Source organism: Callithrix jacchus, chromosome 17 (genome assembly GCF_049354715.1).
Source record: "Callithrix jacchus isolate 240 chromosome 17, calJac240_pri, whole genome shotgun sequence".
Classification (NCBI taxonomy): domain Eukaryota; kingdom Metazoa; phylum Chordata; class Mammalia; order Primates; family Cebidae; genus Callithrix; species Callithrix jacchus.
In genome coordinates this window covers 43,228,582-43,243,082 of record NC_133518.1, presented here as the reverse complement: position 1 = coordinate 43,243,082, position 14,501 = coordinate 43,228,582, and the positions used below count along the sequence as shown (strand labels likewise).

Here is a 14,501-nt window from a genome sequence, read left to right as displayed (position 1 = left end):
CCACGAGTTCACATTCTACAACAAACATTCCCACCACTGGGATTTCCTGTAACACTCAATAGTGCTCAAGCAGTAACTCAATAGGCCTTGTAAGAGGACTACAAAAACAAACCTCCAAATAGTTCAGTGTAGCCTTTGCCCTATTAATAGACATATTAAGTAAAAAACTCCATCTAGAAACTTGATTTATGATGATAACACAGAATAAGTACTTGCTCTGTTAGCTGCAGTTTGTGGAAACTGGTGTGTAAACAAGGATCATGGCCACCCCATTGCTTTCCATCCTCAAAATTACTTGTGTCAACCGCTTTTGTTCCCAAATTTCTCATTAAGTTACATCAACCTGGAGTTGTGTGTTTCATTAAAACTTTAAGCTAAGCTGCATGAAAGCTTTGGAGCTTTTAAGAGTTGTTTTTTGAGATGGGCACTTTTAAGAGTTGTTTTTTTGAGATGTTCCACTCTGTCACCCAGGCTGGAGAGCAATGGCGCGATCTCGGCTCACTGCAACCTGCACCTCCTGGGTTCGAGTGATTCTCCTGCCTCAGCCCCCTGAGTAGCTGAGACTACAAGTGCCCACCACCACGCACTTGTAATTTTTTTTTTTTTCAGCAGAGATGAGATTTCACCATGTTGGTCAGGCTGGTCTCAAACTCCTAACCTCAAATGATCCACCTGCCTTGGCCTCAAAGTGCTGGGATTACAGGAGTGAGTGAACCACCGAGCCCAGCCCCTAAGAGTCTTATTCCCTGCTTTTTGGGTAGGGAGCTGGGACTCAATGCAGTTCACATTTCCTCCAAAGCTAAATGTCATGATTGTAAGTGACAGTGCTCTTAGCCCTATTTTTGCTCTACCCATCACTTTATAAGTACAAAGGAGCAAACCATTATATCTATATATATTATATACAGATATATATTATGTATAGATATATATTTATCTGTATATATAGATATATATAATAGTGATATTTTATGAAGAGATATATATTATGTTATATATCCCTATACATAATATATAGATATATATGTAATCTCTAATATATTGTATATAGAGATATATAATATATACAATATATATAATATAATATATAGAGAGATATGTTTTATATATATATATATATATATATATATATATAGAGAGAGAGAGAGAGAGAGAGAGAGAGAGAGAGAGAGAGTTTTGAGAGCTTGTTTTGGGATCTGAGTCAGAGAATCCTTGGATCTTAGCACATGGAGGGCTCCAAAATGTCCCCCCCCCCGTCAGCCCCTCTGCCGCGTCGCCAGCAGTGGCTACACATGCTTGGCCACTGCCATGGGCAGGAGGGCTCATTCTGTACTGACACTGTCAACCTCCCACTGAGTGAGACAGCTATGTTCTCAGATGTACTTTTAAGGACATGAAGTTCATGCCCACTGGCACTGGCAGTGATAACAAGCTACAGGGTTCTTGGTGCCCACTCCTCTTCATGAATGAGTCATAGGGTCTTGCCAAAGCTCTGTAGGTAAGGGTAAGCAGTGAGCACAGCGTCTTGCCAAAGCTTTGTAGGTAAATGTGATCCCAGCCAAAAAAGGTCTCATCGGGCAAAATGCCTCTCAGTGGCATGCGTGAGTGCTCCTGTCCACCCATCCATCTAGAGCAAAATCTTCTTCCTGTATAATACTGTTAACACAGAAATGCAGGCTGTCATAACCTGGGCTTTCAGGTGTGCCTGATTCACATTGTGCAGCTATGAGTCTCAGGACTTTGTAAGCTATTTTTTTGACTTTAAAAGTTTGACTTGTATCACTCAAGCCTTTATTGTATGCCGCTTGCACTTCCAGTGTTGCAGCCTGCCTGTTTAATCCTCTCATGCTTTCTTTGACATTTTAAGAAACTTTTAATTGACACACTTGCTTGCAAAAAAATTTTTTTAAACCCCTTATATTTTTAAAGTGGCTTTGTGGTGAGTAAAGCATGCCAACTGCATATTCTCCTTTCTTGTTGAGGTGCTTGTAGCTGCTCTTGACATTCTAAAATAATAATGCCAGTCTCAAATGATACTACTTCTAAACTTAAGAAAGAGCAAAGCAGTTACGTTGGAGGGAACACAGACTTGTTCCAAAATGTCAAAAAAACAAAAATAAAAAAAACTAAAGAGTACATAAAAGTGAAAATTCTGGCTTGATGAATTAGTTATTTTAGTCTGTTCTGGCCCTGAGAAATGATCAGCTGCCTTGACAAGTTTATCCTTTATAGAGCTGGAAAAAAAAAAAATTTAAAAAAAACCTCAAAGGAGAGAATGGTTAGAACATGTAGTTCACAAAGAAAAACAAAGTTTACTATTTCAGGGACTTAAAAATACTAAATCTGCAGATTATCAGCCTCAAGATCCTTTTTGGAAAGAAATGGTGGGTAAATAATTAATGCTGCATATTTTAAAAACGTGTGAAATATGGAACAAAAGGTCCGTTAGTGGAACACGTACAGTCAGTAGGCTGCAGGAGGCTGCTCTGCTGTTGTCACCGCTGAATTACACCTGAGCAGACCAGCACTGATGTTTTTTAAATGTGCAGTTATGACTGTATGTGTTTTGATGACTGGATCTGAAAAGTTCTGGTACTGTCATCAGATGACTGTGTTTGAGAATAATTGTTCATGTCCGTCATACCTTCTCCAGTTGTGAGTTGTCACAAACATCCCCTTCCTTACTCATTCCTAACAGAGGCCTGACTCTATTCAGTGAGAATAGAGTCTTCAGCCAGTGAGATGTGATGGGCAGCCTAGGGGAGGGGTTTCTGGGGCAGGCTTCCTTGCTTCTAGTAGAGATGCACAGGGGGTTATCCCTTCTGCCTCTGCCCATGGCTGAGTATATGGCTGTGTTGCCTGGCAGTGTGGCTGCCAGCTTGTGACCCTGAGGGAAGCCAGCTGTAAGAGGACAGACCTGGAAAGTTCTTGGCTTCCATTGATGCTTGGAGTTGTTGAATCAATTAGCCTTGGAACTGCTGTCCTAATACTATGGCTTGTAATGTGAGAATGTGGATGCGTATTTGCTTGATAGTATTTTCTGTTACCTGCAGCCAAGCCATATTTATAGATACATGAATTATTTAAGATGAAACAAAAAGTGCAAAAAGAGCAAAAGTGACCAGAACAGTGTCTCATAATCATGTCTAAGAGTGGCATTCAGCCTGGTCAGTGATGAGATTTTCTGCCTGATGCAGCTCATGAACACATGCTCACTTACTCATTATACCTCCAGAAGGGAGCTCTGTGAACAGTACTAGTGTTCTGCCAACAGCAAGTTCTAGATGGGATATTGGTTTTTCTGCTTTAGTAGAAGTGAAATAAGAATGGATTAAAATGCTATGACATTGATTTCTCTCTCCCAAAACAATTTGAGCTGAAAGGCAATCAAGGAATGGTGGCCTTGCTCCTTGGGGGCCATCTAGGGTTCTTCTCTGTCATCCACTAGGGTGTTGTTTCCATCTGCATGGTGATGGAAACAACACCCTAGTGGTGTTGTTTGGTGAAACATGCATGGTGAAAGCCGCTCCTCACACTCATGCCAGTGTTTCAGAACATGGAAAGGGAAAAGAAAAAAGATCAGGATGGGCTGCGGCAGGCAGCTTCCTTTTGATCTGGAATGGCCATATTATGTCCAATCAGGACTCATTGGAAGAAAATTAGCTGAGCATGGTGGCAGGCATCTGTAATCCCAGCTACTCAGGAGGCAGAAGAATCCCTTGAACCTGAAAGGCAAAGATTGCAGTGAGCCGAGATCACACCACTGCACTCCAGCCAGGGGACTGTTTGACTTTTATCACTCAAGCCTTTATTGTCTGCCACTTGCACTTCCAGTCTTGCAGCCTGATGTGATCCGTGATCACATCACCACAAACAGTTACAAAGCAGTCTGGGAAATATTCTCCTTAGCTGGATGCCATGTTTCCAGCTGAAACCCAGAGGGTTCTGTCCATAAGATGAAGGAAGGAATAAACACTTGGGGCAGTTAGAAGCATCTGCCACATAGTGTGTCGGCTACAGTGAAGAAGAACATGACAGGGGCAGATTGCTGGGTACCACTCTGAATGTGAAGCAAGGGTTTCAGCCACACAGGCCAGCCTCCATGAGCAGTTTGGGGCTTTTTGCCCTCTGACCTGCCCTGGCCTCTCTTCGGGTCAACCAGGGAGTTTGAACCAGATGATATTTCAAACGTCTTCAAACTCTGACTTCCTCTGGCATGGTCCAGTAGAGATTCTATTTCTAGAGTAGGGGAGAGGGAGCAAAGACAAGGGAGAAGTAGGGTAAGTAGCTCACATGTGGCTGGTGGGTATTAAAACCATCAGCAAAATCACTGCTAATACTTATTGAGAACTTATCAGAGGCTAGGCACTGTGCCATGTTCCTTATATATCTTAACCCCGAGAGTCCCTCCCTATACAACCTATGAGATAGGCCCAGTGATTGTTCCCACTTCATAGATGGGGAAACTGGGGCTCATTAGCAAGTAGCACAGGGCCCTAGACCTAGCCAGCTGACCCCTGGGCCCACGCACTTAACAACCTGTTGTGGATAGGGCTGGAAAATCAGGTGGGATTTGTGAGCTGTGGCCAGATCATAACAGGTCCTCAAATCAGGGCAAAGAGCCCTGGGTTTGGTGCTGCCCTTTATTCAGGGCCTGCTTCAGGATCATTCTGCAGCACTGATCAGCACACCCCCCATGTTAATCCGTTTTTGTGTTTTAAAGGTATACCCAAGACTGAAAAGAAATTTATTTGGTTCACAGTTATGCAGGCTATAAGAAGCATAGTGCCAACATCTGCTTCTGCTGAGGCCTCAGGAAGCTTACAATCATGGTGGAAGGCAAAGTGGGAGCCAGTGTATCGCACGATGAGAGAGGGAGCAAGGGAGAGAAGAGGGAGTCCCAGGCTCCTCCTAATGAGCTCTCACATGAACTAACAGAGCTAGAGCTCACTCACCACCAAGAGGACAGCACCAAATCATTCATGAGGGATCCACTCCCATGACCCAAACACCTCCCGCTAGACCCCACCTGCAGCACTGGGGATCACATGTCAGCCTGAGGTTTGGAGGGGATGCACATCCAAACCATATCACCCTCTCAGCTCCCCACTAGTTTCCCCCGCAGCCAAGAGGTGGCTGTTGCCACTCCACATCACATCTGGGCATGACAGCGGCACAGGTCCAATTACCCATCACTACCCTAGTGTAGAAGACAGGCTGCTTTTAAGGAGGAGAGCCCCTGGGGGAGAGAGGTGCGTGGGAGGGTCTGTGTTGCAAGGTGCAGAATGTTCCAGGGGAGCCACACCTTGTGGCTATTAAGTATCCTTCCAGATGTTGCCCCTACTGAGAGGGGCAGGGAGGCCTCTGGGCCTGCCCCTGTCCAGTCTTCCCCAAGGAGGCCAGGTGCTGGGAGGAGATAGGACCCTGGCCCTCGAAAATAAGGACAGCTCTGTGAAGTGGGCCTGTCTTTCAGGCTGGCCTGCCTGGTGGCATGGATCCTGCAATCAGACCCCTCTTCCTGCTCCATCCTATAGATCAGTCGGCTTAGTTCGCAGAGGGGACTCCAGGGAGGGAGTGAGAATCAGTGAGTGTGTTGTCTGGTCCCACTGATGGGACACCTTGAGGTGAGTGGGGAAGCTGGCCTGGCTAGAGGACTATGGGTGCTGGGCCAGGCAAGCCCTCCCTTTGGAGAAGCAGACCCAGACATGGCAGGGGCGCCCCAGCTCAGACTCTGTGTGGCCTCTGGGCAGCTGGCTTTCCCTAGGCACAATGCTTCCCTGCATGTGTCAATCAATGCTGGATGGTGCCTGGACTGACTTATCTCCCTTCTCTGGCTCCTTTTACAACAACCCAGTACCTCCCCTCCACCTTTAACACCTTGAGTTCATTCTGTTTTCCTAAAATTCAGTCACAGATGCAGCAACTCCGATCTGCTCTTCAAGATTGAGTTCCAACATTGCTACTGCAGAAGACCAATCTGCTGTAACCTAGCCCCGATGCAGTCTTCTCTTCCTCCTGACAGCACAGGTCTCATAGAACCTAGTGATCTGTTTACTCACTGCCTCCCTCACCAGACTCTATGCTTCCTTTTTTAAAAAAACTTTTCTAAAAAAAAACTTTAACTTCCGACAGACACAGAAGCAGAGAGGAACAGATAATGAACCCTCAAGGATCTGTCACCCTGCTTCAGCTGCTGTCAGCATTTTGCCAGTCTTATTTCATCTATTTCCCTTGACCTTTTTATCCCCTCTGGAATGTGTGTGTGTGTGTGTGTGTGTGTGTGTGTGTGTGTGTGTGTGTATGCTATGTATATTATATATAATATATATAAATTATAAGTAAATATATATACATACTTTATTTTCGAGATGGACTTTCTCTCTGTCACCCAGGCTGCAAGGCAGTGGCACAATCTTGTCTCACCACAACCTCCACCTCCCAGACTCAAGCAGTTCTCATGTCTTAGCCTCCTGAGTATCTGGGATTACAGGCATATACAACCATGTCTGGCTGATTTTTTGTGTTTTTAGTAGAGATGTGGTTTCACTATGTTAGCCAGGCTGGTCTTGAACTCCTGTCCTCATGTGATCTGCTTGCCACAGCCTCCCAAAGCACTGGGATTATAGGCATGAGCCACCACACACAGACCCTCTGAAATATTTTAAATCAAGTCCTAGGTCCCGTATAATTTCTCCCATAAATACTTTAGTGCTTTTCAGCTGAGACCTTCCATGTGATAAAAACTATGTCCTGTATCTTGTGTCCTGTGTTCTTACCACTTAGAATAGTGCCTGGCACCTAGAGGCTGTCAGGAAATGTTATTTTGAACTGACTGACTGAATGAATGAGGGCACGAACTGGCTTCAGCTTTTAGGAATGAGCCTGCAAATTAAGTGGCGAACTCTGGAATATGAATAACTGCTATGAACTCACGACAGACTTGTAGTAAGGTTGAATTGAGTTAGCTGGGTTTTCTGTTTTTTGTTTGGTTTTTGCTGTTTCATCAGGAATTCATCCCAGATGCCTTCCTGGGGTTTCCAGGAGGCTCTGGAATCTGTCCATCTTCATCAGACATCAAGTCTGGTTTTTCTTAGGCAAGCATCTTTGATTTTGCAATTAAACTCCACTTGGATGTAATCTTGGAGAGGGAGAACTATTAAGATATAGCTTTTACCTTTTCTTGGCTCATGTTTTGTTCACAATTGCAGACATGAAGTTTTTTTTTTTTTTTTTTTTGAGACGGAGTTTCGCTCTTGTTACCCAGGCTGGAGTGCAATGGTGAGATCTCGGCTCACTGCAACCTCCGCCTCCTGGGTTCAAGCAATTCTCCCACCTCAGCCTCCTGAGTAGCTGGGATTACAGGCACGCGCCACCATGCCCAGCTAATTTTTTGTATTTTTTAGTAGAGATGGGGTTTCACCATGTTGACCAGGATGGTCTCTATCTTTTGACCTCGTGATCCACCCTCCTCGGCCTCCCAAAGTTCTGGGGATTTTTTAAAAATTATATTGCTGTATTTACTTGGGCCAAAATGATTCTGACCAAAAAAATCAACATGTAGAATACATCTAAAGCATTTTCTTTAATACTATCTTTCTATTCTTGGTAATGGTATTTTAACTGCACAAATGAAAGGTAAATGAATGTTTGTTTTCTAGCAGTTGTGGTCATGTTTAAATCCCTAAATTCTGTACACTTTGAAGGAGAGCCTGACCCAGAGTCTGTCACTAGATGTGGTGTTTTCAGCTCTAACAAGGTAAAAATTAGGCCAAGGCTTGGGCTCTGGAACTCCCTGGTAGTAGAATAGTAGCTTGTAAAAATGCCTTTGACAAGTTCTTTTTTCCTTCTAAATCAGAAATGGTGTTCATCATAACATAATGGGAACTGCTTATGAACTAGTACTGTATTTCAAAATTGTATTTTAAAATCTTTTCTTTCATGGCTCAGACTTGTAGTAATGTTGAATTGAGTTAGCTGGGTTTTCTGTTTTTTGTTTGGTTTTTGCTGTTTCATCAGGAATTCAGAGTAATAATTCAGTTTCTAGGTTTAAGATGTTTTTACCACGTGGGTTTAGCACAGGGAACCACAGCTGTGCCCAATAGACATCTGAGGACTAATAACTATTTTTTGTTCAGCCTGGATATGTAACAGTTGTTTTCACAGAAGTATTTGTAGGAATTGGATTTGGTCATGATACCATATTGAGCCAAGAGCATCTTTTCCACAGGAGGTGATGGGACTTGAGAGATGTTTGGGGATTAGAAGATGTGGGAGCTGTAATCCCATAGCATCTCACCCTGCCAGTGCAGCAGGGAATCTTCCTGTGGATCTTATTTTTAGGGCTGTGCACAAGCAGGCTGTGGGGGTTCTGCTCTGGACTCAGAATCCTGGCTGTCGCCTGGTATGACTTGTATGAGTCTCACCAGGTGTCTCGAGGAGCTGCTATAGACCCGAGGGGTAGGCTCAGAGTTCCTATGGGGAGAAGTGTGGGAATATGGCAGGAAGGGAACCAGGGACTGCGTGACTTCTTAATCGGCTGCAGGAGCCTCCTGCCTGGGATGGAGAGGGGGAAAGGGAGGTCTGGAAAACTCAGCCTGGAGATTAGACCACAGTGCCAGAAAAAGCCAGTTGGCTGGTACCTCATCATCTTCGGGTGGGGCCCAACAGAAGCTGAGACAGATGTTCCAGGCTAGAAAACCTAGGGCAAGGCAGGGGCACAACAGCTGAGTCAGCCCTCAGGAAGGCTCGTGGTCACAGAGGAGCCATGGACGTGGTTGCTGACACGACTGCCTGTGCTGATGGAAGCTAGGACTAGTGAGTAGGGAAGGGGCCAGTGGCCAGGATTTGAAAGCAGAGCCACAGCATGAGGCAGAAGCAACAGCTCAGGGGAAAGAGTGAATCCTTATGTTTAGATCATGGCATAGCAGTCTGTGTGATTCTTCCAGAGTGTGGAGTCAGATATGGTACATATCTGCTCAACAGCCGTGCTCTGCCTGTTGTGAGATTTGTTCCCCATGGCCACCTGCTCTTTTGTGCTCTTATCCCTAGTCTTATTTAAAAAGTAGGATCCTGCAGCTCAGAGAAGTGGAGCCAGTTGTCAAGACACACAGAAAATAAGCAGCAGAGCTGGGAATTGAACACAGATCTGCCAGTCTCTGGAGCCTCGTCCTTCACACCACATTAGGGCTCCTTTTGGTCTCTTCCACTGAAGAAGTGTCCCCAGCAAAGAAACACCCACAGCAACAGAACCATGCGCTCCACTTCCCATGTTGGACACAGGCACGTGCATGCGTGTGTGCACATGCACACCCCTTCTCCTTGGGGTCCTACCTTCAGCTGCAAACTTCTTCAAATCCATGTGAATTTTGGCTCCTATCATCATTATTTAGCCATTTTAAAAAACTAAGACTAAAGTTTGACATTACCTTCAAGTTTTCTAGTGAAATGGACTCTCGTGATCCGGGAAGAAGGCATGTGTTTATCCTGGGGTTCAGTGTTCCTCTGCCCAGGCTGCGTACACACCCCTAGGGCTGTGATCATACCAGACTAGTCCCTAGCACAAGCAGAAATAATGGAAACGCTGACCATGCTAGAGGCTGTCAGAGGAGAGTCAGAAGTGGGAGGGTGCAGACGCCAGAGAGTATCAAGGGGGAACGGTGAATGGTCCCACTGTTCAGCAAATGAAAAGTCACAGACAGGTGGAGATGTCAGCAGTGCAGGCTGGAAGCAGTCAGGCAGCTACACGATCCCAGCCATCTGGTTCACCTAACATATTTAAATCTAAAACTAAATATAGCTTCTTTCCCAAAAAGCACTCAGCGTATTAAAGAACGAAGACAAGATGGAGATTTTCATGTCGTGCCTACAGATGAGAATAGTGAGATCTAGATCCTGGCTTAGAATAGCCTGGTAAAGATGCAAGGCATTTCCTCCTTATTGTATCAGTTAGCTTTTGCTTTGTATCAAACCCTTAAAACTTACTGGCTTCAAACAGCAACCGTTATATTTGCTTATGATTCTGGGGACTCGGCATACAGTTCTTTCAGTCTGGACAGGCCACTGATATCCATCTGCTGGTGGCGTGGCTGGAGCAGGGTGGGCTGGGATGGCTTCATTCACAGGTGTGGCCACGGCAGACTGGTTGTTTGAAGGGAGCCTCAGCAGGGACTGCTGACCTTGGCTCCATGTGGTCTCTCATCCCCCAGCAGTCTGGCCTAGGGTCTTCACATTGTCATCTCAGTGTCGCAAAAGTAGCAAAGGAAGACAAGCCCCAGTGCATAAGCACTTTCCAGGTCCCTCCTTGCAACACATTTGCTATTGTCCCATTGGCCAAAGCAAATTCCTTGGCCAAGCCAAAAGTGACTCATGGGACAGAAGCGTTTTCCCCCCAGCTCTTCCTTTCCAACTTGGGTCTGGGAAGAGGGCTCCCATGAAGAAGGGTGGTGAGAAGAAGGGCCATTCCGTCATTAACAAGATGGTGACCTGAAAATACACCACCAATATTCACAAGCATATTCATGGAGCAGGCTTCATGAAGCGTGCCCCTCCAGCACTCAGAGAGATTGAAGCAGAGGGGGACTCCAGAGGTGCACATTGATGATACCAGGTTCAACAAAGCTATCTGGGCCAGAGGACTAAGACACGTCCCATACCACCATGTGCGGCTGTCCAGGAAACGTAATGAGGATGAAGATTCGACACACAAGCTCCATATTTGGTTACCTATGTACCTGTTACCACATTCAAAATCTAATCAATGTGGAAGAGAACTAACTGCTGATTGTCAAATATGCCAAACAGAGTTATAAAACCACAAAGTAAATAAATAAAATGAAATTGGGATCTGTTAGTTAACAGAGGTGCTGGTTGCTAGACACACAGGCTCAATTGTAAGGTGCAAGTGTATTTTCATCAGTCTGTTAGCAAATATTCTCTTTTGGTAGAAAGTCTGACAAGTCCTTTAAACAAGTGGGTTTTCAAACTCACCTGCTGGGCCCTTGGGGAGGAGGTGGGAGGCAGGGCGCTCTGGGAGTCTGGCTCCTGCTTCATTCCCAAAAGACATGCTTTTCATAGTAGCTTATTGAGATAGGATTCACCCCATGTGTACAGCTCAATGGCTATAGTCAGTGATATTCACAGTCACACAGCCCTCACACGTTAGCAGATGAGCTTTTATCTGATTTTTGCCTGTCTGGTCTCTGAAGGAGATTATATTTGAATGGGGGAAAGATTCAAAAGTTTGAAATTACTGTCACAATCGAACTGTAGTTTAAGAACCTTTTCTAAAGAGATTATGGTTTTCAAGTTCTCTTTAAAATCCCAAAGAGAGCCAGGAAATAAACTTGACTTCTAAAACGGATAGGGTAAAAGTTATAGTAGTCATTCATTTTTTTTTTTTCACAGAAGAGACATTTAGGACCTTATTCAGCCTTTTAAAAAAATCCTTTTGCACATTTGTAATGTGGTTAGAGGAATTTTGAATAGGCAGGACGAGGCTTCCAAAAGACCCCTGGACCACTAAGCCAACTGAAATAGGCTCAGTGGTGCGGGATGAAGGGAGGTCTGGATGAGGAGATGGAGCTAGTCAATCCTTTTCCACACCCAAGCCACCCCCATGAGCACTGCTGTGGGACACGTTGCAAGAACTGGTGTTCAGATTAACAATTACAATTAAAGAAGACCAAGGTCATTTCAGCTAAATGTCCATCAAAAAATTTTTGAAGATTTAAAGGTTAAAGGCCACAGCGAGGTGAGTCCACGTGAAAATTTTCATCATTGTCCGACACATTGTACATTCTCAATAAACATCCTTTGCATTTTTCCTTGGGAAGATCATGTCTATAAAATATCTCATTCCCTCTTGATGTCAGATAAACAAAGCATTCATGAACTGTTTCCTCTTATTAACTGGAAGGGAGCATTCTCGCTTTGGCTTATTTGGGGGCAAAGACTAACCGTAGAGCATGCTGTTGTTCTCCAGCTAGAGATGCATGCTTCGCTGCCAGGGGACTGGGCTAATCAGATTATTTTCAGTTGACAACCTTGGTTTTCCACCTCTAAACACTTCGTTTATCACCTCTGCTTTATTCACAGGACATGTTCCCGATTTGAGGTGAAACCATGAAGAGAAAATAGAATAATTAATAATGCTTTTCCGCAACCGCTTCTTGCTGCTGCTGGCCCTGGCTGCGCTGCTGGCCTTTGTGAGCCTCAGCCTGCAGTTCTGTGAGTAAGCCGGGCACTTCAGGTCGTGGGAGGGTAGGGGCTTCGTAGGAAACAAGGAGGCCCCGGAGCCTTGTTTTATAAATGAACAATGAGGTTGAAGACAATGAAGTCTTTCTGTTTTTGGCACTCACAGTAGCCAGTTGCAAGGAGGGATCCTAAACCACTGAGCAGTGTTCGGTGTGCTTTTTTGACTTTTGCATGAACTCCTGAACTGTGCTGGTTATTCCCAAATTTTTTGTTCAGATTCCCCAGGTGGAGACACTGAGTGGCCCTGCTTGACTTCTCATGCTGAGCTACACAGAGCAGAGCTGTTTGGCCCTTTGGTTGGGTCCTTGAAAGTTGGGTGTCTGTTTAGCATTCAGTCGGGGCTGGAGTTGTTTGGGGGAGGGTGGGAAGGTTAGGTCACTAGTATCAAACTCGCCCCCCTGGGCAGCAGGGGCTGCATCAGAAATCCCCTGTGACGAGGCTAGAGCACTCTGAGAAAGCCAGGCCATGGGCCTCAGCATGCAGTGTACTCTGCTGAGATTCCTAGGCCCAGGCCAGACCCCAATTCTGTGCACACCACAGCTTCCCCAAGAGTAGCTGTGTTCAGACACAGATCTAGTCCCAGGACCTCCTTAGTGGCAACCCCTCAGTGGTGGCGCATAGTCTTCTGGGAGGCCCCTTGCCCTCCTGTGGCCCGTCTCTGTTTCTTCTGTGCTCAGATCCTGGTGCTCCTTTACCAAGAGTGTTCTCTTCCTCACTCGCTCTCATCTTTCCCTTTCAGCCCTTGCCTCTTCTCCTCGAGGGCCCTTCCATGAACCCTTAAGGGTTTGGTGCTTCTTTTATATACATCAGGATGCCCTGAATCCATGAACCTGTTTCCCTTCCTCCTTCCCTTCCTTCCTTCTGTGCCCCCTCCCCTTTGTTTTCTTTTTGAAATAGGGTCTTTCTCTGTTGCCCAGGCTGGAATGCAGTAGCGCGATCACAGGTCATTGCTCTCGACTTCCCAAGTTTAGGTCATCCTTTTTCCTCAGCTTCCGGGGTAGCTGGGACTGGAGGCATGCACCACCACACTTAGCTAATATTTCATATTTTTGTAGAAACAGGGTTTCACCTTGTTGCCCAGGCTGGTCTTGAACTTCTGTGCTCAAGTGAGAACATAAATGTTACATAAGCATAACCCTGTGCATTACAGATTAGTGACATTTTTTAAAGCACAATAATAAGCAACCAATAAAGCAATTAAATAATGGAGCAATTAAACTCCATTTCTACAGAAATGGGGAAATTCCAAAGTCACAGTTTACTTAGAAGAAGAGTAGTAAGAACATCGGCCTCCCAAAGTTCTGATATTACAAGGTGTGAACTACCACTCCTGGCCTCCTCCTTTCACTAACCATGCAGTATTATAATTTTCAGTTCTTGTGTCTTTTCCTTCTACCAGATTGACTGCTCATTGACAGCAGGGACCACATCCGGTTTCTCTCTGTATCTCAGGAATCGGCACTGTCCAGCACATAGTAATATTTTGTAAATGTGCTGAAAGCATGAATCCATGCCTGCTCTAAAAGCAGACAGACCCTAATTTTCTTTTCTTCTCTTGCTGTGTATTTGAAGCTGAGAAAACATCTATGCAATGCCAGGAATTGTGTTGTCGCTGTCACCTGCCTTCTCTCCATTTAACCACTTCACCCCGATGGGTAGGAGACAAGCAATTGGCACCCACACCACCCAGGACAGCTGTGTGAGGAGGTGGCATTTCTGTTGCAGTTTGAATGATGGAAAGACGGGCAGGTGGCTGGGTGAGTGGGATGTCGTGAGTATACAGAGGAGCGTGGGGAAGGCTTGGCTCTAGGGGAAGGCTTGGCTCTAGGAGGAGGTGGTTTGAAGAGAAGAGCCTTTGAGGAAGTTTCCTTGATTCACTTCCAATTGTGACATATTCCCGTGCACACATCTGGTGCATATGACAGGCTATTTCTAATAGTAAAGAGATTTAAAAATACTCATTTTATCCTTCCAGAATTGGAAAAGAGGTCAAAAGAAGGTGGGCATGAGAAGTTTAAAAATATTCCAGATGGCAAATGAGCTGTAAAATAGGAATCCTTTCCAAAAAGCGTGGTAAGGTTTTCAGTAGTTTAATTGTTCGTAACTTTTCCTTAAAACTTTTCCATCCTCTGGTTGGAGAGGTAGGATGTTACACTCAGCCCTGACTTTATTTTGAGAGGCTGACAGGTTCTGAGACATGAATGTGTGTTACTTGTGTTTGTGGCACTTCTCTTGCATGAGCTGCTTTC

General features: G+C 45.1%; 1 protein-coding gene and 1 long non-coding RNA gene across 9 annotated transcripts in view; one reads left to right on the top strand and one right to left on the bottom strand.

The window, feature by feature from the left end:
* Positions 1 to 14,501, top strand: part of PXYLP1 (2-phosphoxylose phosphatase 1) — a 62,472-nt gene that overhangs the window by 15,876 nt on the left and 32,095 nt on the right. For all 8 annotated transcript variants that reach the window (XM_078354984.1, XM_008983745.5, XM_054246895.2 and 5 more), the window contains exon 2: positions 12,094 to 12,225. In XM_078354984.1, the coding sequence (XP_078211110.1) occupies positions 12,147 to 12,225 (79 nt within the window). In that variant the 5' untranslated portion in view covers positions 12,094 to 12,146. The remainder of the gene's footprint in view (positions 1 to 12,093; positions 12,226 to 14,501) is intronic.
* Positions 3,786 to 9,593, bottom strand: LOC144580021 (uncharacterized). The gene is made up of 2 exons (XR_013528900.1): positions 9,426 to 9,593; positions 3,786 to 4,239 (listed from the first exon to the last, which is right to left on the bottom strand). It is a non-coding gene; the product is annotated as an uncharacterized LOC144580021 (long non-coding RNA).